This window comes from Orcinus orca, chromosome 10 (assembly GCF_937001465.1).
Source record: "Orcinus orca chromosome 10, mOrcOrc1.1, whole genome shotgun sequence".
NCBI classification, from domain to species: Eukaryota; Metazoa; Chordata; class Mammalia; order Artiodactyla; family Delphinidae; genus Orcinus; species Orcinus orca.
The window spans coordinates 76,590,601-76,618,004 of record NC_064568.1 but is presented as its reverse complement, the minus strand read 5'-3'; the positions used below and the strand labels follow the sequence as shown (position 1 = coordinate 76,618,004).

Below are 27,404 nucleotides of genomic sequence, written 5' to 3'. Positions count from 1 at the left end.
TTTTTTTTTTTTTGCGGTACGCGGGCCTCTCACTGTTGTGGCCTCTCCCGTTGCGGAGCACAGGCTCCGGACGCACAGGCTCAGCGGCCATGGCTCACGGGCCCAGCCACTCCGCGGCATGTGGGATCTTCCCGGACCGGGGCACGAACCCGTGTCCCCTGCATCGGCAGGCGGACTCTCAACCACTGCGCCACCAGGGAAGCCCACAATTAAAAATTAAAAGAAAACAATTGAGGGCCGATATCTTATGCAGGTTCCATGTTCTGGTATAGCAGTTCTTTGCTTGAAGAGATTAAAAGTATTTCTAATATTTTCTGTTCCCTTTTAAAAAAAAGGGATGATATGCCTTTAAATGCTCCATTGAACAGCCTTAGTTCTGACTTACCCAATTTAGAATGATTAATCACCTCACCTATACTGCCAAGTCCTGCTTATTACAGCACGGCGCAGAGCTGCCCGGCCAAGAGTTTCATCTTCCCTGGAATTGTCCTTGATCTTTCAAAGCTCTGTGTGGGGTAAAGAGCATTTCACTGGAAAACCTAAAGCATGGGCTCTGCTTCTAGCTCTACCACTCACCAGCTTTGTGACCTTGACCAAGACTTAATCACACTGTGCCGGAATTTCTTCATCAGTGAGGATGGTGAAAGCAACCATGAGTATCTACTGAGTTCTTATCATGTGCCAGGCACTATGCTCACCACTTTACATGAACTACTTCACTCAACAGTCCTTTTTTTTAGCAGTTGCTATTCATCAGATGCATTTTATACACTATCGCACTCAATTCTCACAACAGCTCTGTGAAGAACCTATTCTTATGATTCCCATTTTGCAGAAGAGAAGACTGAGAGTTACAAGGCCATGTTGCTTGAGCAAGGCTCTCCTACAGTAAGTGGCAGAGCAAAAATTTGAACCCAGTCCAGTCTGATGACCAAGCCAATGTTCATAACCACATATATACCATACTGCCCCTGATCTGGCTGGTCTTAGAGGACACCTTGGGTTTAGATAAGAGGAGATGGGTGTGAATATTAGTTTGACCAAAGATCTGAGGGCAGGAAGATCTAGAGCAGTGGTTCTCTACCAGGGGCAATCCCCCCCTCCCCAGGGGACATTCAGCAATGTCTGGAGACATGTTTTATTGTCATGATTAGGGAAGGCTACTTGCATTTAGTAGAAGAGGCCAGGGGTGGCACTGAACATCCCACAATGCACAGGACAGCCCGACACAACAAAGAGTTATCTGGATGCAAATGTCCATAGGCTGAGAAACTGCTAGCTCTAAAGCAGGACTGTTCTGCTTTGGCATCTCCAAAGAAGACAACGGCACGCTGTGGGTGTTGCCTGGTTGCTAAAGTACCCACATTTTTCCATTAGGTCATGTAGAATTCAAACTACCAGGATGTGGCATACAGTGAGAATCAACGGATCTTGCCAGCAAGCAAGACTCTGGCTTTTATTAATCAAGGGTAATGCAAGATGGGTTGAACGGAAAGGTCTTCCAACCATGTGAGTCCTAAGGTGCTAAGAAAATTTAGCACCTATGCAAAGGGAAAACAAACAAAAAATCCCTGGCTGTATGTTAGAATAATCCAGGAAGCTTTTAAAAATACCAGTACTCAGGTCTCAACCCAAGAAATTCTGATGAATATGGTCTGGCGTGGCCTAGATGGTCCCATGCACAGCCTGGGTTTGAGTCACTGGCTATATTGTTATCAAGGTGGGCGGTTGATGAGTAGAACTTGGATAAAACAGCAACTATAGAGATGAATTGACCATTAACAAATAAGCATCCAGTACAAGGAAACTTTAAAACACTCAGCGTTCCAGAGATGTATAACCTGAATCAAATCAGGAGGACACAACGGACAAACCCAAATAGACTGACATGCTATAAAACATCAGGCCTGTACGCGTTAAAACTGTCAATGTCAAGGCTTCCCTGGTGGCGCAGTGGTTGAGAGTCCGCCTGCCGATGCAGGGGACACGGGTTCGTGCCCCGTTCCGGGAAGATCCCACATGCCGCGGAGCGGCTGGACCCGTGAGCCGTGGCCGCTGAGCCTGCACGTCCGGAGCCTGTGCTCCGCAACGGGAGAGGCCACAACAGTGAGAGGCCTGCGTACCGCAATTTAAAAAAAAAAAAAAAAAAAGTCAGTGTCAAAAACTGAGGCTTGTTCTAGACTAAAGGAGATTAAAGAGAAATGATAACTGAATCCAAAACGTGATGTGGCATTTTCTTTTGCTGTGGAGGACACTAGTAGAACAATGGGTAAAAACTGAAAATTGTTTGTAGACCAGCGTTTTGTATCAATGTTAATTTCCTGAGTTTGATAACCATACAGTGGTTAGGTAAAAGAATGACCTTGTTTTCAGTAATATACCTAAAACTTTTAACAGTAAATGAAATGATTCAGAAAAGAAGTGTGTGTGTGTGTGTGTGTGTGTGTGTGTGTGTGCGCGCGCACGTGTGTGTGTGCGTGTGTGTGTGCGTGTGTGTGTGTGGGATGGGAGGGATAAGAATAAAGCAAATGTGAAAAAATGTTAACATCTGGGGAATCTGGATGAAGGCTTTATGGGTATTCTTTGCACTATTCTATTCTTGCAGCTGTTTTGTAAATCTAGAAATTATGCCAAATACAAAGTTAAAATACTCCAAAAGGTGTTAGAAGGATTCCTGTCTCTGGAACCCTTTGTGATTAAGATACATGCCTGTATTTCATGATGTCTTAGGTGACATCTTTTGTGCAAAGAAGAGGGAATAAGTGGAAATGGACATGAGGTGGTCTGAAAGTCTTGAGGTGGTTTTTTTACAACCAGGGAAATTCCCTTGTGACTTCTAAGCTAGGAGATCCCCCTAAGCGGGTCTCATGATAACACCAAGTCATCTCCTCAGGGAGCCTCTTTGAGCATCTAATGTTGAGTCAACTTCATCTAAGTCAATGCTGTGGTGACCTAGCCACCCAAGTGCTGCACTGCCTTTAGCACTTTGTCTTAGAGAATGCAGTCCTCCTCTTTTTAAACCCCTTATTCATGAGGTGGGGTGGGGAGATGGGAGGAGGGGCTGCTCAGGAAGAAAGAAGTAGATTAAATAGTCAATTAAATGTAATCCTCCACGACACTTCCCTCCCTCACACCCATCACACCCCGCCCGTCTTAGTTCCTTTGGGCTGCTGAAACAAAAATATCACAGGCTGAGTGACTTAAAAAACATTTATTTCTCACAGTTTGGAGGCTGGGAAGTCCAAGGTCAAGGCGCAAACAGATTTGGTGTCTGGTGAGAGCTTCCAGGTTCATAGATAGCCATCTTTTTGCTGTGTCCTCACATGGTAGAAGGGGCGGGAGAGCTCGCTGGGGTCTCCTTTATAAGGGCAGTAATCTCATTCAAGAGCGCTCTACTCTCATGACCTAAGCACCTTCCAAAGGCCCCACCTCCTAACACCATCACACTGGCGATTAGGATTTCAACCTGTGAATTTTGGAGGGACACATCCAGTCCATCACAGTGCCCTGCCTATGCCTCCCTCTGGCATAAATTAAAAGTTAGGTGGAGAAAAAGGAGGGGGGGGGGCTGTTCTTTCTTTATAGACAATAAAATATGAAATACAATTAAAAGCTACTTTCTAGAAAGAAAGTGAAAAAAGTGAAGTGGGTGAGCATTTCCGGGCACAAAGTCATTGTCTATTTTGGAGAAAGTGATTTTTTTAAACTGTTTTTTGTGATCCCTAGGTAGGTGACCACACATCTCAGTTTGCCCAGTCCTTTTAGCATAATGATCAGCACTTCCTATCATACTGAACAATGTCCCAGTTTAGATATTAAATTCTGTAGTCATCTACATGTAGAAAAAACCATTTCCCCTCCTGTGGAAGAATAATTTACACCGAGAGTGGTATTTGACTCAGATCACTGGACTTCACCGTAGAAAATGTCACCAGATCTGGGTAAATTGCCATGTGGAAATCTGAGCCCATATGAGACAGAACAGAGATGGACATACAAATAGAAAATACATTCTACAAAGGAAACAGTAAAAGACCTGAGAACAGAAAGTCAGCTGAACCAGAGAGTTTTGCTGACCTTTCTTTTTTCTTCACCCACCATTCTAAATTTCTTTTTTTATTTTTTGATAAAACAAAGCTGTGTCACCTCCTTGCGCCTCCCCCAGGCAGAGCCTTTCAATCTCAGCACATTTCATTTATGTTCCGTTTTCACAGAAGGGCCTGATAGTACTGATGGTATCAGCTGAAGAACTTCCTGAAACTCACATCTGGTTTCAGGGGAAGTCAGCCCGGGTACCTGTGGGAGGCTGCCATTCGCCACGTCTTTAGCTTTCGACCCACTTCTGTCCCTGTCCAGCTCACAAAATGATGTTCCCACTGGCTGCTCTAGTCAGTTCATCTGGGAAGCAAAGGCTCCATCAAGATGAAATAAATCGTAGCTGACGCACACGCGAAGGGGTGATTTAATGCAGTCCAGAGAGTTTTCAGTGCAATTTCAGCTCCCATGCTTCAGCTCTGGAAAAGTGTGACTGCCGTTTAAATTATTTATGAGTGTGTGGGATGGCTTCTTTCAAACACAAACGGGCTTTCATGTTTCAAGTGGTCCCCAAAGCAGCATTTTGTAGAAAGACTGTGTATAGCTCATGAGATCCAAGAGAGGAACAGTTTGATTGTGACTTGAGTTTAACGACATTCTACCTTTGGCTGAAGTCGAAGGACAGGTCTCATGGATGCCTCTTTTGATGGAGGAACGTTTAAATTCTGGGTCCACAGAGCCCATAGCTGTGGCCACACCTCATATGCTCGTGGACACAGTGGCCACTCCAGCTGGCTTGTCTCTCCTCAAAGATTGTATTGTGGCAAAATGTGTCCTACGATGGACACTGCTGGACATCCATAACTGAGGGCAGGTGTTACCAGCTCTGGTCTGACCTTTTAGGGAATTTTTTATGGTATATTAAGATATCCAGTAGAATTCTACACATTAAACCTTGACCCCATGTTTTTTTCACTTGAAAACTTTTTATCTGGGAAGAGAAACCAGCTCACAGAAATGGTGATGAACTCGTAGTGAATGTTCCTCCACTGTTGTTACATTTGTGGAACATCTTTTATATTTTAGGACACTCTAATCTGATTTTACCATTTTATATGTGTCACTTGCACGGACAGAGCATGAGAAAGGAACGAGGCTATCAGAGAAAATGGGGGGAACAGCCTGTGTCTCCACAGCTGTGTAGCAAAGTGAAGGTCTTCGTCCTGTGGTCACTCCATAAGCCTGTGTCATCCCTGGTCTCTGACAACCAGATAGCTTTTCTTAAGAATTACGAAGTAGGTGATGCTTACACTAAGCTAACAAAAAAGAACTCATGACTCTTAGTGACCAGCTGTTAAAAGAACAACAGCGATTCTCTGTGCCATCTGATAGCTCAGAGGAGGTCTGTGTTTGGGGGAAGATGGCGGAGCCAAGTCCAGTTTTGGCAAACTCACCAACTGTTTTTCATTGTGATTACATTCTCATCATGAGCTCCAGAGGGGCAGAGAAAGTCTAGACTTCATGGACCATAGACTCAAAGATACAAGCAACAATGCCCTTTATTTTTGGTAGCCAAAATGATATCTACTGTAAAACTTTAGTGTGCTGATTGTCAAAACATAATCTGGGAATTCCCGATGGTCCAGTCGTTAGGACTCTGTGCTTTCACTGTTGAGGGTCCGGGTTCGATCCCTGGTCGGGGAACCAAGATCCCACAAGCCGTGCATGTGGCCTTTAACAGAAAAGTGATCTGAGGAAGGTAGAGATTTAAAAAAATAATAATAATAATCTTAGCCATTTCTGGCTTTTCTTGTAGTCAACTGCAAGGTTTTCTCAGTCAATTTAGATCACCTGTAAACTGGTGTTGAATTAAAAAGCCTACGCATTGTCAGAGTGTTGAAACATGGCTGTTGGGAGTGAGGGTGGCGTCGTTTAAATTTAGCCAAGCGACTGCTGTACCCTCAGGCTGCTGACCCGCAGTCATCTGCATCCATCTGTCCTGGAATGAAGTACCCAGATTTCCATCTGCTGCCCTGGGAAAGTCTATGAGGTTACCCTCTATTCTTCTTGTCCCAGCCACAGACTGGGTCCTTGGGTCTCCTGCCCTCCCTGCCTACATCTGCACTCTTCTTGGAGAAACCCAGAAAGTATTGGAAGCTCCTCCATGACTCTAGAGGAATGGGAAATCCGCTGGGGCTGTCTTGGGCCCTCTCTGCCTGGACAGCCACTCTATTGCTTCTGTACAAAATAGGGTGAGTGGGGGGATTCTAGGGCCTTGCTGCTTTCCTAGACACCCCTCCCCGCAGGAAATGAGGGCCAGATGCTGTCTATTCCAGATCTCTAAACACACTTGGGGATCCCAGAATTCTACCCACCCTGTTGGAGCTGTTGACCCAGATTAGAGTAGGATATCGGGCCCCTACTCGGAGACCCACACCAGCCTGTAGTTCATTGTTCTCCTCTCCAAAGGAGAGGAGGAGTTTTATCTCCTTTGACAGAAACAACTGACTCTGCAAATATTCTTCTACATATTTCACATGAGCATCTGGACCTTAGCTTTTGAACTCAGAAGCTGAGAATCTGACCTCTTTGTTTTCTGCTTCCACAGTTGAGGGAGTGGACGACCCCCGTTTGGCTACCTGATTAGAGTAATGAGATTCAAAGAAAGAAGCCACCAGTTAATCCATCCCTCAGTAAATACAACTCACGTTCCAAACACTTTGTTTGTGTAATCAAAGGTCTGCAGGTCGAACAGCTTCTTGTCTGAACTAAACTCTGTGTTAATCTTGGAATCACAAACAGGAAGGCGGCTACAACGCTGCTGGGGAGTAAGTGATAAAATAATCACGGCCCACATTCTGCTTGCTGCAGGACCCACAGGAAGCCGCCACGCTGTGTCCCATTCAGCCAAAACTCTCGTCATCATCTTTGTCACCACTTTATGCATCCAGCCTTTCACAGAGCTGACGACAGGCCAACTTTGCCTGAAGAACCAAATGCGGTGGTTAGGCTTGGTCACAAAAGAAACACCCAACTCATGATTTTTTTCTTTTGCCACTTTCTTTCCGCTGTCTAAAGAGGAGATGACCATGATTAGCACAGTAGCCACAGTACCATTTAGAACTAATGCTCATGTCCTTGATGGACCCAGCCATTCAGCTGTCTGTGTTGATTAATGTCATCTCTGCACTGTATAAGGAGAAAACACCTTAATGTTTACAAGACATTTATGATCCCATTTACATCTGTTGATATATATAATCTGTGCGTACATACAGATACACACGCACGCATACACACACGTCCAGTTGGTTCTGTTTCTCTGAAGAATCCTGACAGATATAGTAACAAATTACCCCAAAACTTATCTCATCACGTGTCAGAGTCAGGAATCTAGGCAAGGCTTAGCTGAGTCCTCCACTTGAGGGACTCTCTCGGGGCTGCAGTCACAGTGTTGGCTGGGGCTACAGTCTCCTCTGAAGGTTTGACCGGGGAAGGAAGCTCTTCTAAGCCCACTTAGTAGTTGTGGCCAGGACCCAGTTCTTCACAGGCTATTGGACTGAGAGCCTCAGTCCTCTCTGGAGGCTGGAGGGCACCCTCAGCTCCTTGCTATGTGGGGCTCTCCAGAGAGCAGCTCCTAACGTGGCAGCTTGCGTCATCAGAGCAAGCCAGTGAAGAGAGCCAGAGAGAGAGAGAGAGAGAGAGAATATGACGGAAATCACAGCTTTTTGTAAAGTCATCTCAGAAGTGATGTCCCGTCGCTTTTGCCATTTCTATTCCTAAAGCGAATGGCTACATCCAGCCTGGACTCAGGGGAGGGGACCACACAGGGCATGAACACCAGGATGGGAGGATCACGGGAGCCACCAGAGAGGGCAGCCCTCCAGACATAGCTGGTCAGTACACATGACAGGTGAGACAAAGCTCAGTTTGAGTCCAGAGCCCGCCCTCGGAGAGCCTGGGGGAATTCCTCGGCAGGAATGGGCAACCCGAGGATTGCTTGGTGACCAGAGCAAAGGGAATCCTCCAGTTCATGGTGAGGCCCATTGCCCCTCAGCAAAGTCCCGGCCAGCATCCTCACAGCTCTCAGAGTTGGTGTCCCCCTTCTCCGAAACACCCTGGTAAACACGGCGGAAACCTGCCCTGTCAACCTTAACTCCATCTTGTATTTTCTGGAAACACGTTCCTTCTTGATATAGAGGGATGTAATCAATGTATTTGGATTCATCCGCTTGGCTCAAAATGTGACCACATTCCTTCAGATTCAAGACTCTGGACCTTTGTGCTTCCTGCCGTGAGAATAGCTTACTTTCTTCTCGGAATCCTTCTCCTCCAGGGCATCCCAATTGTCCGTGGGATCCATTCTAGTGAGTCTCACCTCAAGGGAAGGGAAGGGTGGAAAAGGCGGCTGGCGCTGGAATTCTATTCCTGGCAGCGCCGCTGTTGGAAGTAAGAGGGCATTGTTTTGCATGGACAGAACACACGCTACACTCGCCGGTGGGCAGTGGCTCTTCAGGAGGCAGGAGGGAATGAGGCTGGTGTTTGCTCACTGTAATCGGGTGCCGCCACACACCTGGGAGCACAGCGAGACAGCTTTCCCAGCTTTCTGTATCTCTCTCTTGAACCCCACGCTCACACACAGCCATTTCCCCCGGGGTGTGCCCAGAACCCCTGTGAGCCTGAGCCATTCCCAGTGCGGAGATACCCTCCACGGACACCAGCATTGGCCCCGTCAACCAGTCAGAATGCCTTCATTCCAGCAGTGTTGTAGAATGAAATGACCACGGAGAAAATGTCTAGCACAGCATCTGACGTTGCATTGGAACTACATTATAAATTCCTTGGCATTGAAGAAGGAATGAATAAAACAAAAAAGGTACCTTTTTAAAAAGTGGATGGTTCATGTTATTTCGTTTAAGGGAGTGATGGAGATATTCCTTGGTTTACCTGCTTTAGTCCATGCCTCGTGGACTATTGGATTGAACCACAAGAAAGTACCAATATTCGATGGTTTTTAACCTCCGTAAGACACAATTCCATGTGCTTCAACCTAATATAACCTCAACAAGAAGTCCCAGGTGCATTTTGGGCTCAAAATAGCAGACAGAAAACGTTTCAGTCCTCTGTCTGCCAAAATGTGTCTGAAATGGCAGGAGAAAAATATAATGAGAAGCAGCAGTCCGTGGCACTGGAACTAGTGGAAAGTGTCAGGAGCAGATCAGAAATCCTTCTGGGAGACAGCAGGCAGACGGGATCTTATGGGCAGGCAAGGTGGATGCAGGGTTGGCTGTGGTGGTCTTGGACCCCCAGGGAGCAAGCACCCAGCTCTCTGAGCATCATACTAGCTGACCAGGTGGAGCAGTGCGGGCTCCACAGGGCAGCCACCTGGGTTGGGATGGGGTCCCTCCTGACAGCCTCAGCCTCAGCATTTGCTCCCAGGCGAAACCTGTGAGAAAATAATCGTTCAGTAAAGTGTAGAATCAGCCGTATGTGGCTTCTTGAGGGTCATTGGGCCTGCAGGGAAAAGCAGAGCTGAGCCTGAGGGAACTTGAGTGAGGTCACCCCAGTGGCTCATCCCAGGGTCCTGCACTCACTTGACCCCTCCTAGCTTCTGTGTCCTGAAGCCGGTTAAGACATCCCACCCAGGAGCCCTCAGAGTCCTCCCAGCATGCCTGAGACATGCTTTCCCAGTCTCTGGGGTCATGGCAGCTGAAGGAGCTCAGCTGAGTCCCCTTGTGCGAATAGCCTTCAGCCAAGGAGAACGGGGGTCACCTTGCCAGGGCCATGCCCCTTCACTAGGGATGGCTCTCATTCAATGACTGCTCCAAACGATGCAAAGGCCTGAACTGGGGACACGTCTGAAGGGCCACCTCTCCCCCATTGCTGCTATGGGATCTGCTGAAGCCTTTTTTGGGACTATCAGCCTAGTATGATTGCAAAATATACACATATTTGACAATGCAGTGGCTCAGAACGTTTACCATCTGCCATCTTGGTGGAGGAAGGGGGTCTACTCAAAGATGTTTTCCCATAGAACAGAAAATAGTACTTCAAGAAAGAGGGAGATCCATAAACAGCAGAAGTAGCCCAAGATTGAAATGGGAAGAAATTCTGTTATGACCGTTGTGCAACAGGCCTAAAACTTAGTCGATTGAAAGTGGGCCAGCAATTCAGAGGGTTCTATGATGAATGACTTAAAGAAGACATTTTATATGATAACACAGATTATATAATTAGGAACCTGGAAGTACCATTTTGTGGTGTTGCTAATGAAATAAAGGCTTCTGTCTTTTCAATAAGAAGAGAAAGGCATTTATAAATTCTAGGAAGGAAAAAACTGAGACAGACATGATTCTATAATGAAACAAGCAAAAAATCTGTGCCATTGATGAAGTGAAAGAAATAGTGATCTCTAAAACAGCAAATCCAAACCCTCACCAGTCAAGAAATTGAACAGTAAGGAGAATTAAGAGTGTCATGGGGCTTCCCTGGTGGCGCAGTGCTTGAGAGTCCGCCTGCCGATGCAGGGGACACGGGTTCGTGCCCCGGTCCGGGAAGATCCCACATGCCGCGGAGCGGCTGGGCCCGTGAGCCATGGCCGCTGAGCCTGCGCGTCCGGAGCCTGTGCACCGCAACGGGAGAGGCCACAACAGTGAGAGGCCCGCGTACTGAAAAAAAAAAAAAAAAAAAGAGTGTCATGAATAGTTCTAGTCAATTTATTTTATGCCTATTGTACATACTGGTTGCATTTACTTCCCTATGCTGCTATATTTTTCCCCACCCAGGCTTACTTTTGTTACTTTTACATGATATTTTATAAATTTGCTGTTTTCTCGTTTTTTCCCTTAAGTAGGCTTGGGTTCTTTTTTAAATTAAACACTAGAGGTTTAAAATTTTGTTTAGATATCAGCATTATCTTCTGATTTTCATAAGACAGATCACTTCGATTTTATACCTGGAAACATAAACTTACTTTTCTTAAGACTTTTTCTTTAAAACTTTAGAAGACTCCTTTAGGAGATTACTAGTTCTTGTTTTGGAGAAAATCTTTTTCTGAAAGTCAACCATTTTTAAGTTTTCTTTAAATCTTTTATTCTGATAAATTTAAGTAAAATTGATAAATGTAATGCTTTTATTTAATTAAAAAGTTAACAGTGACTATCTTTGATGCATGGGGTCATTTTGTCCCTTAAATTTGTGTATCTTTTTCCAACTGGTCTACCATGACCGTGGTATTTTCTAAAGAGAATAACAGTAATCCTTTTCAGTTACAACACGGATCAGAGATAGAACTTGGCAAACAGTTGTGAATTAGAGGCCTCTTATCAACATCACTTGCTCATAAACTTTAACAAATCACTTAACTTCTTTTGGCCTTGGTTTTCTGAAATGGAAGATTGAGATGAAATTTATATTTGAGGCTTTCTAAAAAATAATTATCATTGCAGACCTGTTTTTCCTAGGGAATATCTCATTTCCAGCACTACACCTCTGAATATCTTTGGGTTATTCAAAGCTGGCATCATTCACAAGGTCAAAATATATCAGAGGAGATTCTTGATTCTAAATGTTGCTGTAATTCCCTTGTTCATGGGACCCTCCAACACAGTGCCCCATCTACCCGATGGGTCTCCTCTTTGTAGTGAGAAAAGAACCCGGTGAAAACAAAGACCAAGATAATAACCAGAGCAAACACAATGCGGTGTTTATGAGAACAAAGCCATCAATAGGACTAATGGCTAAGTGTAATTCTATAAATGTATTAATTAATGCAAAGAATCGAAAACCGCTAATATTGGAGGGCAGCGCTGGTAATTCCCAGTAGTGCAATTATATACATCAGTTTATGCACTGAGTCAGGAAACTCTTAAATCTCAAATGGTCCAACCCATATCTTCTAACCTGGTACTTATAAAACTTAAAAGGGATACTGATTATCTGGGGATCTGGTTGAAATGCAGGTTATGAATCAGTAGGTCACTTGACAGTCAGCCCCCACAGCTGCTGCTGCCGCTGGCCTGTGGTCCACGGGTTAGACTATCAGGATGACATACAGCACTTAGAATAGTGTCTGCACTTAGGGAGTCCTGCTAAGTGATAGTGATTATTATTACTGCTGGGAGGTTTGAGAATTCCAACTCTTCCTGTGTTCAAGTGCAGTAGTATTAAGAGTTGTGCAGCAAACAGGTTTTTTGCTGAATACAGTCATCCCTCGGTATCCTTGGGGATTTGGTTCCATGACCCCCACGGATATCAAATTCTGTGGATGCTCAAGTCCCTTGTGTAAAACGTCATAGTGTTTGCACGTAACCTGCACACATCTCCCTGCATACTTTAAATCATCTCTAGATTACTTATAATACCTAATACAATGTAAATGCTATGTAACTAGTTGTAAATATGACGTAAATACCTATATAAATAGTTACCAGAGCACAGCAAATTCAAGTTTTGCTTTTGGGAACTTTCTGGAATTTGGGTTTTTTTATGGTTATTTCTGATCTGTAGTTGGTTGAATCTGTACATGCAGAACCATGGATACTGAGGGCCAACTGTACTAACTAGAATCCTTTTATAAATTCATTTATGGATTTTAGTAACCCTTAAAAATTTATTGTGGAACTCTCTCCGAGATTACAAATAAGTAGCCCGTAGTGAAAAGAAAGTCTATGGAATATGCATGAGTTATTGCTAAAAACTGCAGAGGAGGCTTACACATTTGGACAGGATCCGTCCATCAGAAGAACGACTGTCATTTCCTTCTAGTGGGCTGAGGACCACAGTTTTGGAATCAGTGATTCGGGGGACCATCCAGTTGGTGGCCAAATATCCAGGGTGCCCAGGACAGTCCTCAGGTCACAGCATAACCTGTAACGCTGACCCCTTCAAATTGTACCGGCTTCAAAAACACGTTGTGTAGCGATCCTAATTATAGTAGACAATGATGACACGTTACGGGCGTCATCCAGCTTGCCTATTTCTCCCCAAACTTTCTACCACATGGAGAGAAGGGAATTCTCAGTCGAATCATCCTTCTTGGCTAGCCACAGCTTTGGCCGTAAATCAGGCTTATGTTCAATAATCCTGCACTTCTGTATGTAGCACATATACACAAATGTGTCTCTTGTGGAAGAGACATGGTAGTTTCATCATTTATCACTATGATACAATTTACAGATGCTACTAGTCTGAACTGCCCATGTGAAGCTCTCATCTTTTTTTTTTTTTTTTTTTGTGGTATGCGGGCCTCTCACTGTTGTGGCCTCTCCTGTTGAGGAGCACAGGCTCTGGACGCGTAGGCTCAGCGGCCATGGCTCACGGGCCCAGCCACTCCGCGGCATATGGGATCTTCCCGGCCCGGGGCACGAACCTGTGTCCCCTGCATCGGCAGGCAGACTCTCAACCACTGCGCCACCAGGGAAGCCCTGAAGCTCTCATCTTTTTGACGGGAGGAGCTTCTTCTCAGGTTCCATTTTACCTAGGATTATACAGTAATTCTTCACAGTGCTGCTGGCCTGTGAGATACACAGGAACAAAACTGACTGAAGACAAAAGATGGGTCCATCTCCTTGGGTGAAATGCAAGAAAGGGATGAAGCCGTATCAACCCAGCTTCTCTCTCCCGTAGGTGGGGCAGCCTGGAGTTTAAGCCTGTGGCTCCAGGTACCAGGATGAAGTCTGCATTCTGTCACTGACCGACCAGCTGGCCACATTAGGCACATGGTTGAATCTCTTTCAGCCCATTTCTTCATCTGTCTCCTAAGTTTATTGTGAGGTTGAAATGTGTTATCATATGGAAGGGGCTTAGGGAGGGCTTGGCCCACCAAAAGAATTCAGACTTTACCCATCCTTAGCCATACCCGCAGTACTTATCTGCTGTCTCCTAAATGTCCAAGGGAAGATTTAGCCACTGTGCAAAACTGCGATTCAAAACTGAGCTCCGTGTTAGCTGCGGCCTTAACTGCCATGTTTTAGTTCCAAAAGGCTTTCTTTTAGGTGTCTTGTGTCCCAAATTTGTGACAGGTTGAAACAATCATTTTAGTTTGAAATCTCAAGGAATCTGAACATGAGAGATTTCCTTTTATATAAGGTTTCTATTATAACGTATATTCTTCTTACGTCTTTATCTAAAGCGCAGAGAGAATAAAACCCAAATAAGATAGAAAAGGTGTAACTGAGAGGAGGAAAAGGAAGAGGGAGGAAGACGATTGGGAACATAACAAACTGTGTGTTTTCTTTCTAGATTTAAAGATTGAGTCATTAGAATTTGCTCATGTCTGCATCTCAAAAGAATGCAAATGCCATCTCAATTTCAGGGGAAGAATTAGTTAAGGATACCACGCTGGCTTTGAAAAGTTTGCTTTGATCGTATGCCAAATGGCAAAATGAATGGATTTAATTTGAAATTGCCTATCTTCAGAAGGATGTGATATGGGACATATTTAGGATTTAGCCCTTTCATTTAAGATTAAACATACTAAAAATGTCCTCCTCAATTATTGACAGCCGAATATTAAAACAGAGGCTTCATTTCAATCTTGAGAGAACACCGCTTGTTTCTAGAAATACATTTCCTCCCTCTTTCAACGACAACACTGCATGATGTGCTCAAGAGGGGACATTTCCTAAATTGGTGTGGGAGCTGGCGAGCACTTTGTCCTGTCTGCCTCAGTAGGCCCACGACCTGTAGTGTAGGGTTCAAATGAAATGTATTCAGTGGAGCAGACTGCTAGGAAAATGTCCTAAGAAACATGTGAGAGCTGACCCTTAAAATAATGAAATCTCAAAGCTTATTTGTTTTACGTTTTCTACGAGTAATTAATAACAGTTGTGAACGGGCAGCAAGGCCACGCCCATGGAAATGTGGCCTAGGACTATTACATTTGTCCTCAGTCCCCCGAAGTCCCTTTTCTTAGAGGTGGCCTCAGATTAATAGGAATATATAAATCCTTTGATAATGCTATCCTTGTCTGGAACAAAAAGCTCTGTCTAAAGTCTCCCGCCATCTCATTTCCACACATCAAAATTCTATCCACCTTTCATTTACCATATTTTACCTGAAGTCTTACTTGACCTCTTCCCCTTCTCCACGCACACACACACCCTTTGATGATCCATGATTCTCAAAAGAGATTCAGAGTGTCTTAAATAACCGAAGGAAGTGGAGATTAAACCTAGATGGAGGAAGGGTATGTCAGGGGAAGGGGTCAAGAAAGGCTTCAGGAAAGAAATGTGTAGAATTTGATTTAGGCTTCCCTGTTACATTATAACGTGGAGAATCTGGGTCCATGTGTTCGGTACGTATTTGCTGATTTTATTGAATGTAGCTTTGAAGAGAAGAAAAAATTCACCAAAAGGTAGCAGGGGGAGGTGAGGAGGACAGTTCTATCCTCGTTGTTTTATTCATTTCATTACCAAGTGAGCCCATCCCATAGAGCAGCCATCATGCATGGTACACAGTTGGCACTCAATAATGAATCCATGAGCAAAGGACACAGGACAAAAACATGAGCTGTTCCTACCCTTGAAGTTCTTACAGTCTAGTTAGTAAGGGAGCAGTTACCCTCACTAAGTAGATAACTCTGTTATGGGAGCACCGTGGGAGGCTGTGTAAACCTCAGTAGGGTTCAGGAAGGATTTCTCAGATGAGACCCAAGCTGGAACTTGAGAGACAATTAGAAGTTATCTGATGGGGATGGAATATACAACATGATAACTGTAGTCATCAACACTGTATTGTGTATTTGAAAGTTGCTAAGAGAATAGATTTTAAAAGTTCTCTTCGCAAGAAAAAAAATGTGTAACTATGTGAGGTAATGGATGATAGCTAAACGTATTGTGGCAATCATTTCCAATATATATGTTTGTCAAATCATTATGTTGTATACCTTAAACGTATGCAAAATGTCAATTATATCTCAATAAAACTGGAAAAAAATAAAGGGAAAGAAAAGAAACTATCTGAAGGAAAAGGGTGTCACAGGCAGAAGAGAGAACAAGTGAGAGACGGCTTGGAGATACAGAATAGGCTGCCTTTCGGAACATATAAGTAGAAATTTGCTGGAGTACAGATTAGGCAAAGGGTAGAATGTGAGATTTGTGGGTGAGTGATGGCCATTTTATAAAGGGCCTTTCATGCTAAGCCACGCCATGTTCTTAGAAGCTCTGTGAAGCCACCGAAGGATTTTATGGAAGAACTATATCATCAGAATTTTCTTTTTTAGAAAGACCTGTCTTGCAGTAGACTTTCAAGGTTGATTTGAGGGTGGCCAGACTGAAGCTAGGGGGACCTAGCGCAGCCATCGGGAGAGCTGTGGCGAGCCAGGGAGCTGGTGAGGGTGAAGAGTAGATGCTGGAAGATTGGGAGAACACAAGCTGACTGCTGGGATGTGGGGTGAGGGAGAGGGGAAAGACCAGGAAGACATTCAGCTTCCTGGCTTGAGCAACTGAGTAGATGGGGTCCATTTGCTGAGAAAGAGGAGAAGCAGATTTAGAGGTTGCCCCCCACAAAGAATGTGGCTTTAGAGGCATGAAGTTTAAGGCGTCTGTCGAATAACCCAAAGGAAATGTCCAGGCAACAGTGGAATATAGGGACTAGAGTTCTGGAGACGGGTTTGTCTAAAAGATAGTTGAGGTGCATTTGGACAGGTGAAAGGAGACAGGTGGGAAGGGCTTAACAAATCTCCTATTCGTCTGAGCTTCAGATATTTCCATAGGGGCTGTCGACTTTGTGATTTACTCACTGTCTCTCTGATCCTCAGCCCCTGCTAATGGTGCAGGATTTCCAAAGGCAAAGATTGAGGGCAATGACCCAGTTGATTTCCTCCTTAGAATTATTTAATTTACCACATTGTTTTTTTAAAGGAAACTTTTAAAGCTTAGCAGCCAGGAAAGAAATCTTGGTGGTTAATTGGGGCTTTACATTTTAAGTAGGTAACATCAATAAAATCACCTTAGTATAATTAGACTTAATTTTATATGAGAGATCGCTCTGAGCATTCCTATAATTTCTCTTAATATTTTAAGGATTAGATACAGGTACAAGTATAGATATAAATATAGATGGATGTAGGCATAGATGTATTTATATACTTGGATTTAGATATAGGGAGATTTGTACAGCTAGAGCCAGCGGACCAAATACAGACATATAAACAAAACATTGATTATCTTCAAATGTGGTACTCATAATACTAACAGCTCGAATAAACTTATTGTGCTCAGTGATTTAAATATATTAATTTACTTAATGCTCAGAACAGCGCTGTGAGGTAGATTCTGTTATTATCCCATTTTGCAGATAAGAAAACTGAGGTGTTGGGTAAGTAAATTGCTTAAGGTTGCACAAATCCTGGGTCTGGGATTTGAACTAGGCAGTGTGAGTCTAGAGTCTGTGCTAGTAACATGGCTTTATATTGCCTCTCTTTGTCAATCTCTAATGGGTAAATCAATATTTAAATAAATTTAGAATGCAGTTCCTGTCCTCGGGTAAGCTGTAAGGGAGCCGTGCAGTTCATCAATGACGCATGCGCAATTAGAGCCTGTGTCTAATCAGGGCTGATGATAGCCGCAGGCATTCTTGCAGATTAACCATCAGAGAAGAGGAGCTGCTGGCCCAGAGAAGGATGTAGCAGCCGTTAGCTCTCAGCAAATGCCTCGAACCCAGGCAGCCATTGATACTGTAAAATGAAACGTGGCAGCTATAAAAGGACTGTCGGATGCTCCCTTTGTATCTATAACCATGCAGAGACGTCCAACTTTATGGCACGTAACAGACAACTGTGCTCATAACCGCTTTCTCAGAGGTCTCGTTTTCCTGGCCCATCCCCCTTACAGGTAGGGGTGCTCCTCCCTGCCACTCCCTAGGTGTTCAGAGACCCCTTGGGAGGCTTACAAGTGTCCTGGGGCAGGAAGGAAGCATGCAGGCATCCACAGATGGTATCTTGCTTGGCATAGCCAGGCTCCACAGTCCCCTGGTCTCACTGGTGGGGGCAGTGAGACGCACCAGAACCAGTCCTGCATTCAGGTGCTGGGAGGGTCTTCCTCACCCAAAGCATGGGCAGTTGCTGTGCAAGGGTCGTAGGCACGCACAGTGCCACCTGTAAGCTCCGCTCTTGGTCCCCCCATCTGGCCCTTACCGCCCCTTACTGAGCAGCTGCAGGACGGGGTCCAAGCAACCCCCTTACTTGTTCCTTCTCCTCAGGCCTCCATCTTGGGTATTTACAAAATGGGTTCATGTGTGGCAGGGACTCAGTCATCTATAATATGAGACTTGGGCGGAAACTTGGCAGATTTTAGTTTCTTGGTTCTCATCCTGGTGATTCAAACGTTTAGGGAAATGAACGTCATCAGCTGAGAGTTACATAAGCATTGTACTTGTTTTAGCTATTCTGAAAACCTAGACTGCTGACTACTTGGTGATGGCCCAGGTGACTCATGACTCTCTTGGTCATACTTCCTGGGAAGTGAATGAAGTTGCAGCTTAAGGGCCCCTCATTTGCGTGGGTCTCTACCAAGGCCCTGGTAGGGCCCTGCGACCTGTTCCCATGGTCATATATAGTCTGTAAATTTTGCAAAAGTTATTCCTTATGAATTTTTTGGTTCTCATTCAAAAACAAAATTCTACCTTCGTGCCTAATTTTGTATTATTTTGCTTCAGGAGGGCTTCCCAGGTTGTAAAGGCTTCAGGCTCCACGATACTTAGATTCACCCCTATTCCAAGGTCATTCCAGTTTCTAGCCCTTGTACGGTTTCTTAGTTTTGGAGGAGTTTGGGAAGTTTTGTTTTTCCAGTTCTAAATGCATAGATGGCGGCTTAGTGGAAGTAGAGAACCAGAGATTTCCTTAACTAAAGAGAAGTAAAAATGGGTGCTCGCATGGCAATGTTATCCAGCCTCTGTGAACTTTAGGGTCACTGGGAATGAAAGAACAGAACCAAACACAGACCACAGAAAGCATTCTGCCAAGAAAGGCGTGTGATGAATTCATGAGGTTTTAGGACAAAGCAGCTCCTTTTGGAGTTTGGATCTGAGTTTTAGATCTTTGTCTCTCACAAGGACTCCACTGAGAAGGGATAAAGTCTTTTGTGCCTTTACCAGTGAATTATCTTTTTTTTTTTTGAGCCGTTATGCGACATGAGGTCTGTCCTCTTCTTTTATCAGCAAGGAAGAGTTGAGAGCCTCCTTTCACAATGGTTTTTTTAATTTAAGTAATATCAGGACCACAAAGGGAACAAAGCAGGATTTAACACAAGTCTGCCTGGCCTAAGAAATCCTGACCGGTTAAAATCCAGATGAAAAAAAAATCCCTACATGCAGGCCTGGTTATGCCTGTCACGTAAGGAGCCTGCATTATGGAAGATTTACAATAACAGTCCTTTTGACAGGAGGCCCTCCTGAGCAGCCCATAAAATCCAGTATGATCCTTAAACATGGGATTTGCACAGGGCTCACCCGGAGCTTCCACTGAGAAGTGATAAACCTAAATGAATTGTTTCATTCTTCAGCTGTTTCTGGGAGGTGTTATCTGACAGACGAGAGCCTTGTGATTTTGAGGGAAGCTGAATTTCTTACTAAGATAATTTATACCCAAAGGGATCATAACTGAGAAAATTGAAAAATATATGAAGGCGTAAAGCGTCATTTGGAACGCAGTAAAGGCACCATTGGATTTCTCTGGCAGCCACGTTTTCCAGGACAGGACTCTTCTTCTGGATGGACAAGGAAAGCTGGTTTTTCTCATTTTGGTTTTTCAGACTTCTCACTTGTTTGCATGGCATCCATGGTATATCGGTAGTATAAACAACTTGACCTTACTAGTTCTGGTTTTGCTAACTAGTTAGTCGGGTGACCTTGCAGAGGTCATCCACTTCTTTGGCTTTCGTGTGTTACTCAAGGATAATAGTAATTCCAACTCTCCTTCAAAGAGCTTTAGTGAAGATTTAATGAGATAATATATTAGACAATATTTTTCATCTGCAACCTGTCTGGTTTAGAATTAAACTGAAGGTATTATTTCAACGTTCTGATAGTCTATAATATACCTTGGGGTTTTTGGATCAACCAATCAAGTAGAATCCATTGAGTACTTCCTAAGTCCCGAGGGTGCTGTTAAAGGCTGTTGACTTAAAAAATAATTGTTGCTTTCATTTTGATCGGAAACTGTAATGAATCACCTGCTACTCGGTCTGTGTTCTGTAGCCGCTGAGGCCAGCATTCTCCACATCACCGGAGCTTCTTTATGAGGACCCTGGACAGATCCTTCTGCCTGGTTTTAAGACCAGGCTCATCTTTACCCTATTGGCCCTGAGAATTGCATAACTGATGAGGATTATCATATCATGTCAGCTTTGAGAAAAATTAGAGGCAAAATGTTGGCCCACCCGTGGCAAATGGTCAAGACTCTATGAGAAGCTTTTCACCTTTTCTGAGGAGTCCTCCTTCTTGGCTTTATCTTTCTACCCTTGTTTTCCTCTTTTTCTCTACCCTGTTTCTGTTTTTATTTTATTTTGTTCTTATATGTCTTTATAAGGCATGTTAGAATCTTTTTTTAATGTGGGGCACAAATAATAAATAAAGGACTAATTATAACAGAGATAAAGTAAGAAGGTTTAAGGAAAACTGCAGTGAACTTCTCCAGGGAAAGCAATCAATGCTTCCATTGGTAGCAATTCGTCCATACCTGCCTCCACACTGTCCAGACCACTCAAGAAAAGCAAATACATTTAAAGGTAGAAAATGTTAAATTCCAAAGTGTTCCTATTTGAAACCATACAATTATTTGATTTCAAATGTGGCCTGAGTTAGGCCTGGATCTCCATTCTCTGGTAAGCAGCCACTTTCACAATTTTCAGGCATACTACCTGAAATGTCTTTATGTGTACCTTGTAATCCTTGCTATATAAAGGGTGAAGCTGATAAAAATTGATGAGAGTAAAAATATCAAACTCTGCTTTGGACCCCAAGCCCCCCAGACCTTCATGGTCTTACCACCTACCTCACTCTCCTTTTCTGGTTATCTTGTCTACCCTGCTAAGGGTGTCAGTTTCTCAGGATACCCTCCATTGACACAGCATCCTCCCCTGTGTTCACGTCCTCATCCAGCCCCACTCTTCACCCCTGGTCCTTCTTCTCCCACCAACATCCTCTCCTAGCCTCTCTCACTTTCTTCTCTAGAGCCCCTTGTTAATTTTTCTAAGAGTACAATTCGTGTTCTAAAATGATCCCTCCACATCCTCCCCATACCAATCCTAGATTACTCTTGATGACATTTATCCCCTGGGCATCACTCAAGTGGAGGCAGACCATTCCTTGACCTCCATCATGCTGTACCCTTAAGATTCTCACTAGACCCCTTGTCTTCACCCCATGCCAACTAAATCCTTACTTTTTCTGAAGTCCTATCATGCAGCAGTTCTCAAAGAGTAGTCTACAGACTCCTGGAAGTTCCCATGAGGTCAAAACTATTTCCATAATAATACTAAGACATTATTTGCTTTTTCAACCATGTTGACATTTACACCCATGGTGCAAAAGCAATAGTGGTTAAAACTCCTGGTACTTTGGTATGAATCAGTGCAGTGGCACCTAACTGTACTTACTAGTATTTGTATTCTTCACAGCCACACACTCACAGTTAAAAAAAAAAAAAAAAAAAAAAGTGCAATAAAGAAAAATACCTATTTAACTTCAGAATGTCCTTGATGAAGCAGTTAAAGTTATTAGTTTTATTAACTCTTTATTCTTGAGCACATGCCTTTTTAATAATCTGAATAACGAAATAAGAAGTACACATAAAGCAATTCTGTGGCATACCAAAATACAATGTGTGACGTGAGAAAATGTTCTAAGCTGCACTAGATACTTATTTTTCTCCTGGAACACAGAAAGAACAACTAACAGACAAACCATAGTTATGCAGACATAGATATTTGGCGGACATTATATCAAAAACGAATGTTGAAGGAAAATAACTGACAGTGTCTGTTGCCAATGGTAAAGAACATACTTTCAAGCAAAAATTAGAATTTTGGAAAACTTGTATCCGCCAACAAGGATATGACAGCTTTCCAATACGGAAAGACTTTTTGATAAGATAGGTGGTAATATTAGTGAATGTGATTTTTGATATTGTGTAATGAAATGTGTCAACATTTGGAAAAGCTGTGTAACTCAAGGAACCAATATTTTCCAAATGACCGATGTACACTATGACAGAATCCTGCATGAGTAAAAAATCCACTAAAGATGCAAAGTAGATAAATGGATTTTAATATAATCAAATAAAAATGTTATTTGATTATGGCTTCAGATTCAACATTGCAATAGACTTTTAGGAACTGCCACTAGTTGAGTTTTGATGAAGTATCAAGGAAGAATATTCACAATTATTTGAAAGGTTATTGCAATGCTCTTCCCTTTTCCAACCACATATTTGGGTGAGGCCAGCTTTTCTTCAAACCCTTCAGACAAAACAGCATAATGTAATAGAAGCAGATGTGAGATTCCAGGTCTCTTCTATGAAGTCAGAAATGAAAGAGATTTGCAAAAATCTAAAACCAGGCCAGTCTTCTCATTAAATGTTATCTTTTTGGAGAAAACAGTTATTTTTCATAAAAAGATTATTTTGTCATATGATGGATTTATGATTGTTACTAGGAGATGAATTTATAAATAAATATTTTTCAATTTCTCAGTTTTAATTTCTAGTACAATAAATGTGAATAGATAAAATTCACATTAACAAAGTTCTTTAGGATAGACTTAGAGATTCTCATACTAAGCGAAGTAAGTCAGGCAGAGAAAGACAAATATATGATATCACTTATATGTGGAATCTAAAATATGACACAAATGAACTTATCTCCAAAACAGAAACAGACTCACAGACATAGAGAACAGACTTGTAGTTGCCAAGGGGGAGGGTGGGGGGAGGGGAGGGATGGATTGGGAAGTTGGGGTTAGCAGATGCAAACTCTTATATCTAGAATGGATAAACAACAAGGTCCTACTGTATAGCACAAGGAGCTATATTCAATATCCTGTGATAAACCATAACAGAAAAGAATATGAAAAAGAATGTATATATATTTATAACTGAATCATTTTGCTACACAGCAGAAGTTAACACATTGTAAATCAAGTATATTTCAATAAAATAAATTTTAAAAAAAAGTCCTTTAGGATCTTCCATCATTTTTGTGTGTAGCAAGGTCCAGAGACCAGAGTTTGAGATCATCGTTGTACAGCTTTATCCAAACCAGTGGCTAAAAAGAGAATAACTATTGAGGAAATTAACTTATTGTGTTTGTGGGGTACCAGACTGGAGGAAACTGGCAGCCAAAGGTCAGGAAAATATTACTGTGTGCCTGGTGGGAGCCTGGGCATCAAAACCATAGAAAATTTGCTGTAAAGGCAGGTGGAAGACCCCTGGGGCTGGCTCTGATCCAGTAACTGCTTTGTCTAAGGGTACACCTGGCACGTTCACTGCGCTGTATCTGCCTCTCGCCAGTTTGCTCTGGTATCCCGCTGCCTCAGCAAATGAAATGTTTGTCATGTCACTAGTGGGAGAAAAAATAGAGATAGCCAGCAAATTCCCAGTGCTTGGCCAGCTGTCTCCCCACCACTACAAGTTCTCAAAAGACCTGTGCAGAGAGGACAAGCCAAGTAAAAATTAGTTGTTTATTATTATTATCATTATAGTGATGGGTCCCAGATGGGCCAGTGAAAACCCTGGTCTCTGAGCCCTGGGCTGCACCCCCGGTCTGGTGGAAGACCTCTTTTTGCTTTTGGTCTAAGCCCAAAACAAGTGATATCAAAGAGGCTTCTGTCACCCGCCACCTCCAGCTTGCTGCCCGTATTAGCTGCCTGGGACCCTCTTTTGAAGAGTACAGTAGTGGAGAAAATAATTGCAGTCGTCACTGACGTCTGACATTCATATAACCCCTGCCCTAAGCCTGAAACCCTGCCTCCTGGATTCCTTTCTCCTAATCCAGGCTCTTGAGGCCAAACAGCTGAGATGGGAAGCATAAAGAAGACATAAAACAAAAAGCAAGCAATTAGACTCCAAGGAAAAGAACACCTCCTCCCCCAAGGCTATGCTGAGGTCCTGGGGAGGGGGCAGGAAGGAAACTCCCACACTAGAAATGGAAAAACATAGAGCCACAAAGAAACCCATGGATTTTGTCCTAAAAGATATGATATGCCACATAGAAATAAGATCTTTTAATTTCTTAATTCCTCCCATTCCTGAAAATTCTCAGATTAATCAAACCACCAGCTTTGATTTTACCAGCGGAGACTATTCCCATTGTGAGGAACCGGAAAGCATTTTATTCACCAGGATTCTTGTTCAGGAAAACACAGGAGTGTTGGGAAAGAATTCCTAAGAAATTCTTAGGAAGCCCCAGGCTGAAGCCCCAGGCCTGGGAGTTGGCTGATCCCAAGGTTTGAGAGTTGAGAATGAAAAATACCCAAGGAACAAACAAGGAAAGACCCCTGTTTTGTTCTTGCTAGGGAAAGAGGAATAAGAACAGAGCCTGAAAAGGGGGAAGAACCCCTCAAATCTCTCCATAAATGTCATGAAACTGAAACAAATAGCTGTTTTGAAAAGGGTTATTATGGGATTATTATGAAATCGTGTGTGTGAATCTTTTGAAAATTATAAAAGTTCTATAGAACGTAAAGAATCTTTCACTCAATTAAAAAAATGTGGAAAATAATACATAAAGAAAAAAAAAGAGGTTCCCTATTAATGACATTCAAATTCTTTAAAAAAAATTGCCATGGTCACCAGGGTTTCAATAAACGTCCTTATATGTAAACAAAAATAAAAACAGAAAACAAACAACATACACACAGAAAAAAAAAAAGACAAGTGTGTGTAGACATGAGTCAAAAATGGGAGAAACTGTGGTGGGCCACACGCTGGGGAATCTCAGAAATGGGCAGCAGCCTTTGGAAAGATCACAAGCCTTGGACTTGAGGGTCTGAGACAAGTTCACTTGGATGTCCAAGAGGCAGGAAGACCTTCCCGGACATCTGAGTTCCTCTTCCCATGCAGCCTCGGAGGGCAGTGATTCTCTAACCTGACATCACCTTGTTGATTCTATTAGATGTGGTCACACAGGAGCCTTGGGGAAGCTTATTGCTCTCCATCTCTTGCTCTTATTAATGCAACGATCTCTCCCTCTCAGTCTAGCAGGGTAATTATGGATGTAATTGAAAACATCTCTGTATTCTGGTCCTGGCTCTGCCAATAACTGCCCATGTGACCGTGGGCAGGTCCTCGTCTCTTCAGACCTCAGAGCCCTGATTTGTAAAATGATGGAGGTGAGGAGGGAAAGGCTGAGTTAATTATCCCTTATGTCCCTTACAAATGCAAATGCAATGAATCTTGCAGTATTAATCTTTCATGCATCTTCATTCCCACTTGAACTCACTCTAATGACAAAATACCTTTTATTGTAGAAATAAAAGAGTCAGCGTTTTTTTTGTTTGTTTTATTTTTTTAATAGATGTTATTCCCTTAGTGGCAATTTCTCCTTTAAGAACACAGAGTAACTTAACATGCACTGGTTTTGTTACTCATAATAGGATCTTTTTTTTACTTTTTAAGCTAAGAGGAACTAGATAGGTGGTGTTAATATATATATATGTATTTTTTTTTAATTCTCTAGTTTTCCTTTACGTCTTTCCCCATTCTTGCAGGTGTTCTCTTATTTGTGTCTGTGTCTGCCTCTCACCTTAGATTCCTAGATCATTGAGATTCAGAACAAAACGATCCTCATCTCTGTAGCCTTCTAAAACCTAAAGACCATCCTTTGTACAAAGTGAGCATTGAATAGATATTTCTTCAGTTGAATTGAAATTTGTATCAAATCAAAATTTTTAAATTATTGCTTTGTATTGTGATAGGCTTGGTTGTGCTGCAGAAATAAAATAATCCACAAATCTCAGTGGTTTCATGCACTAGAGAGTTCTTTTCCTTTGCCAAGGCAAAGTCAGCTATAGGATGGGGTGGGAGTTGGGAAAAAGATGTTTTCTGTTCCACAGAGTCACTCAGAGACCCAGGCTGAGGAGAATCCTACTTCTGACTACGCTACCATCTGGAGCACATGGCCTCTTCAGGGAAAGAGACTGAAAATTTTCTCGAGGGCTTTCTTCCTGCTTTCTGTACCCATTTCATTGACCAGAACTAATCACATGACACTGCCTGACTAGAAGGATTTTGGGTCGTGTGGGCTCCCATATATGTAGGCAAGAACAGTGCCCCCAAGCTTGATAATCACTAGCAATGTCCCCCACATGCCTTACTCAATAGCTGTAATATTTTGGAGATAATGGACTCCTTTGAGAATCTTATGACCATTACGATCCCTCTCCCAGAAACAAACACATATATGTTGAAACACTCAACACTTTGCATAATTGTCAGGTTTTTCATGCATTTCTAACCCCATTCACTGGTCCCCCTACAAATCCTTAGACACAGGTTGAGTCCTTTGACAGAATCCACAGGCATGTTTAGTAACTGGTAACAGACCAACAGGTGAAAAACAATACATTACAGCGCTCTGTTTTAATTTTATGTTAGGAAGAGCCTGTTTATTTACCTAGTTATTTGTTTTTGTCAGACCTGGCATAGTACAAGATATATGGCCAATGGACTTTCCTCTGTGTTTGTTTTTATCAGGAAAAATTTGAGGGTCTGTTCCGGACTTATGATGACTGTGTGACGTTCCAGCTATTTAAGAGTTTCAGACGTGTCCGAATAAACTTCAGCAATCCCAAATCTGCAGCCCGAGCCAGGATAGAGCTTCATGAAACCCAGTTCAGAGGGAAAAAATTAAAACTCTACTTTGCACAGGTAAGATCATTCTTTACCAAAGTGAATCCTTTTGCCCTGCATTATTTTTTTTTTTACCTTTTCAAAATGTAAATGGAGCCCTTTCTACTTTCAGATTGGCTTGTAGTCTATAATTCGTTCACTGAGAAACAAACTTATATCATGATTCCCAGGCAGGGACAGCAGAGTGGTTTAGAAAGCAGGTTCTGAGGGCCAACAGTCTTGGTTCTAATCTAGGCAGGTTACATAACCTCACTAGGCCTCAGTTTCCTCATCTGTAAAATGGGGATGATAACATACTCCCTACACTGTCATGAGGATTAAATGAATTACTGTGTGTTAAAGTGCTTAACATTCAGTAAATGCACAGTGAATGCCAGCTAGTACTTGTAATAAGAATGCTCTGATCACAACTTAGCTACCAGGGTTATAATTAAATTATATGACAGTTTTAATGGACTGTATACCTTTTCAGTGATTCATACCCATGAGAAAAAGTTACAAACATATGGAAATCAATATCATG

The 27,404-nt window shown here is 42.8% G+C and overlaps 1 protein-coding gene across 2 annotated transcripts in view; it reads left to right on the top strand.

Moving 5' to 3' along the window:
* The window catches only part of RCAN2 (regulator of calcineurin 2), a 263,958-nt gene that overhangs the window by 216,284 nt on the left and 20,270 nt on the right, over positions 1-27,404 (top strand). For both annotated transcript variants that reach the window (XM_004267514.3, XM_004267515.4), the window contains one exon: positions 26,726-26,899. In XM_004267514.3, coding sequence (XP_004267562.1) covers positions 26,726-26,899 — 174 coding nt within the window. The remainder of the gene's footprint in view (positions 1-26,725; positions 26,900-27,404) is intronic.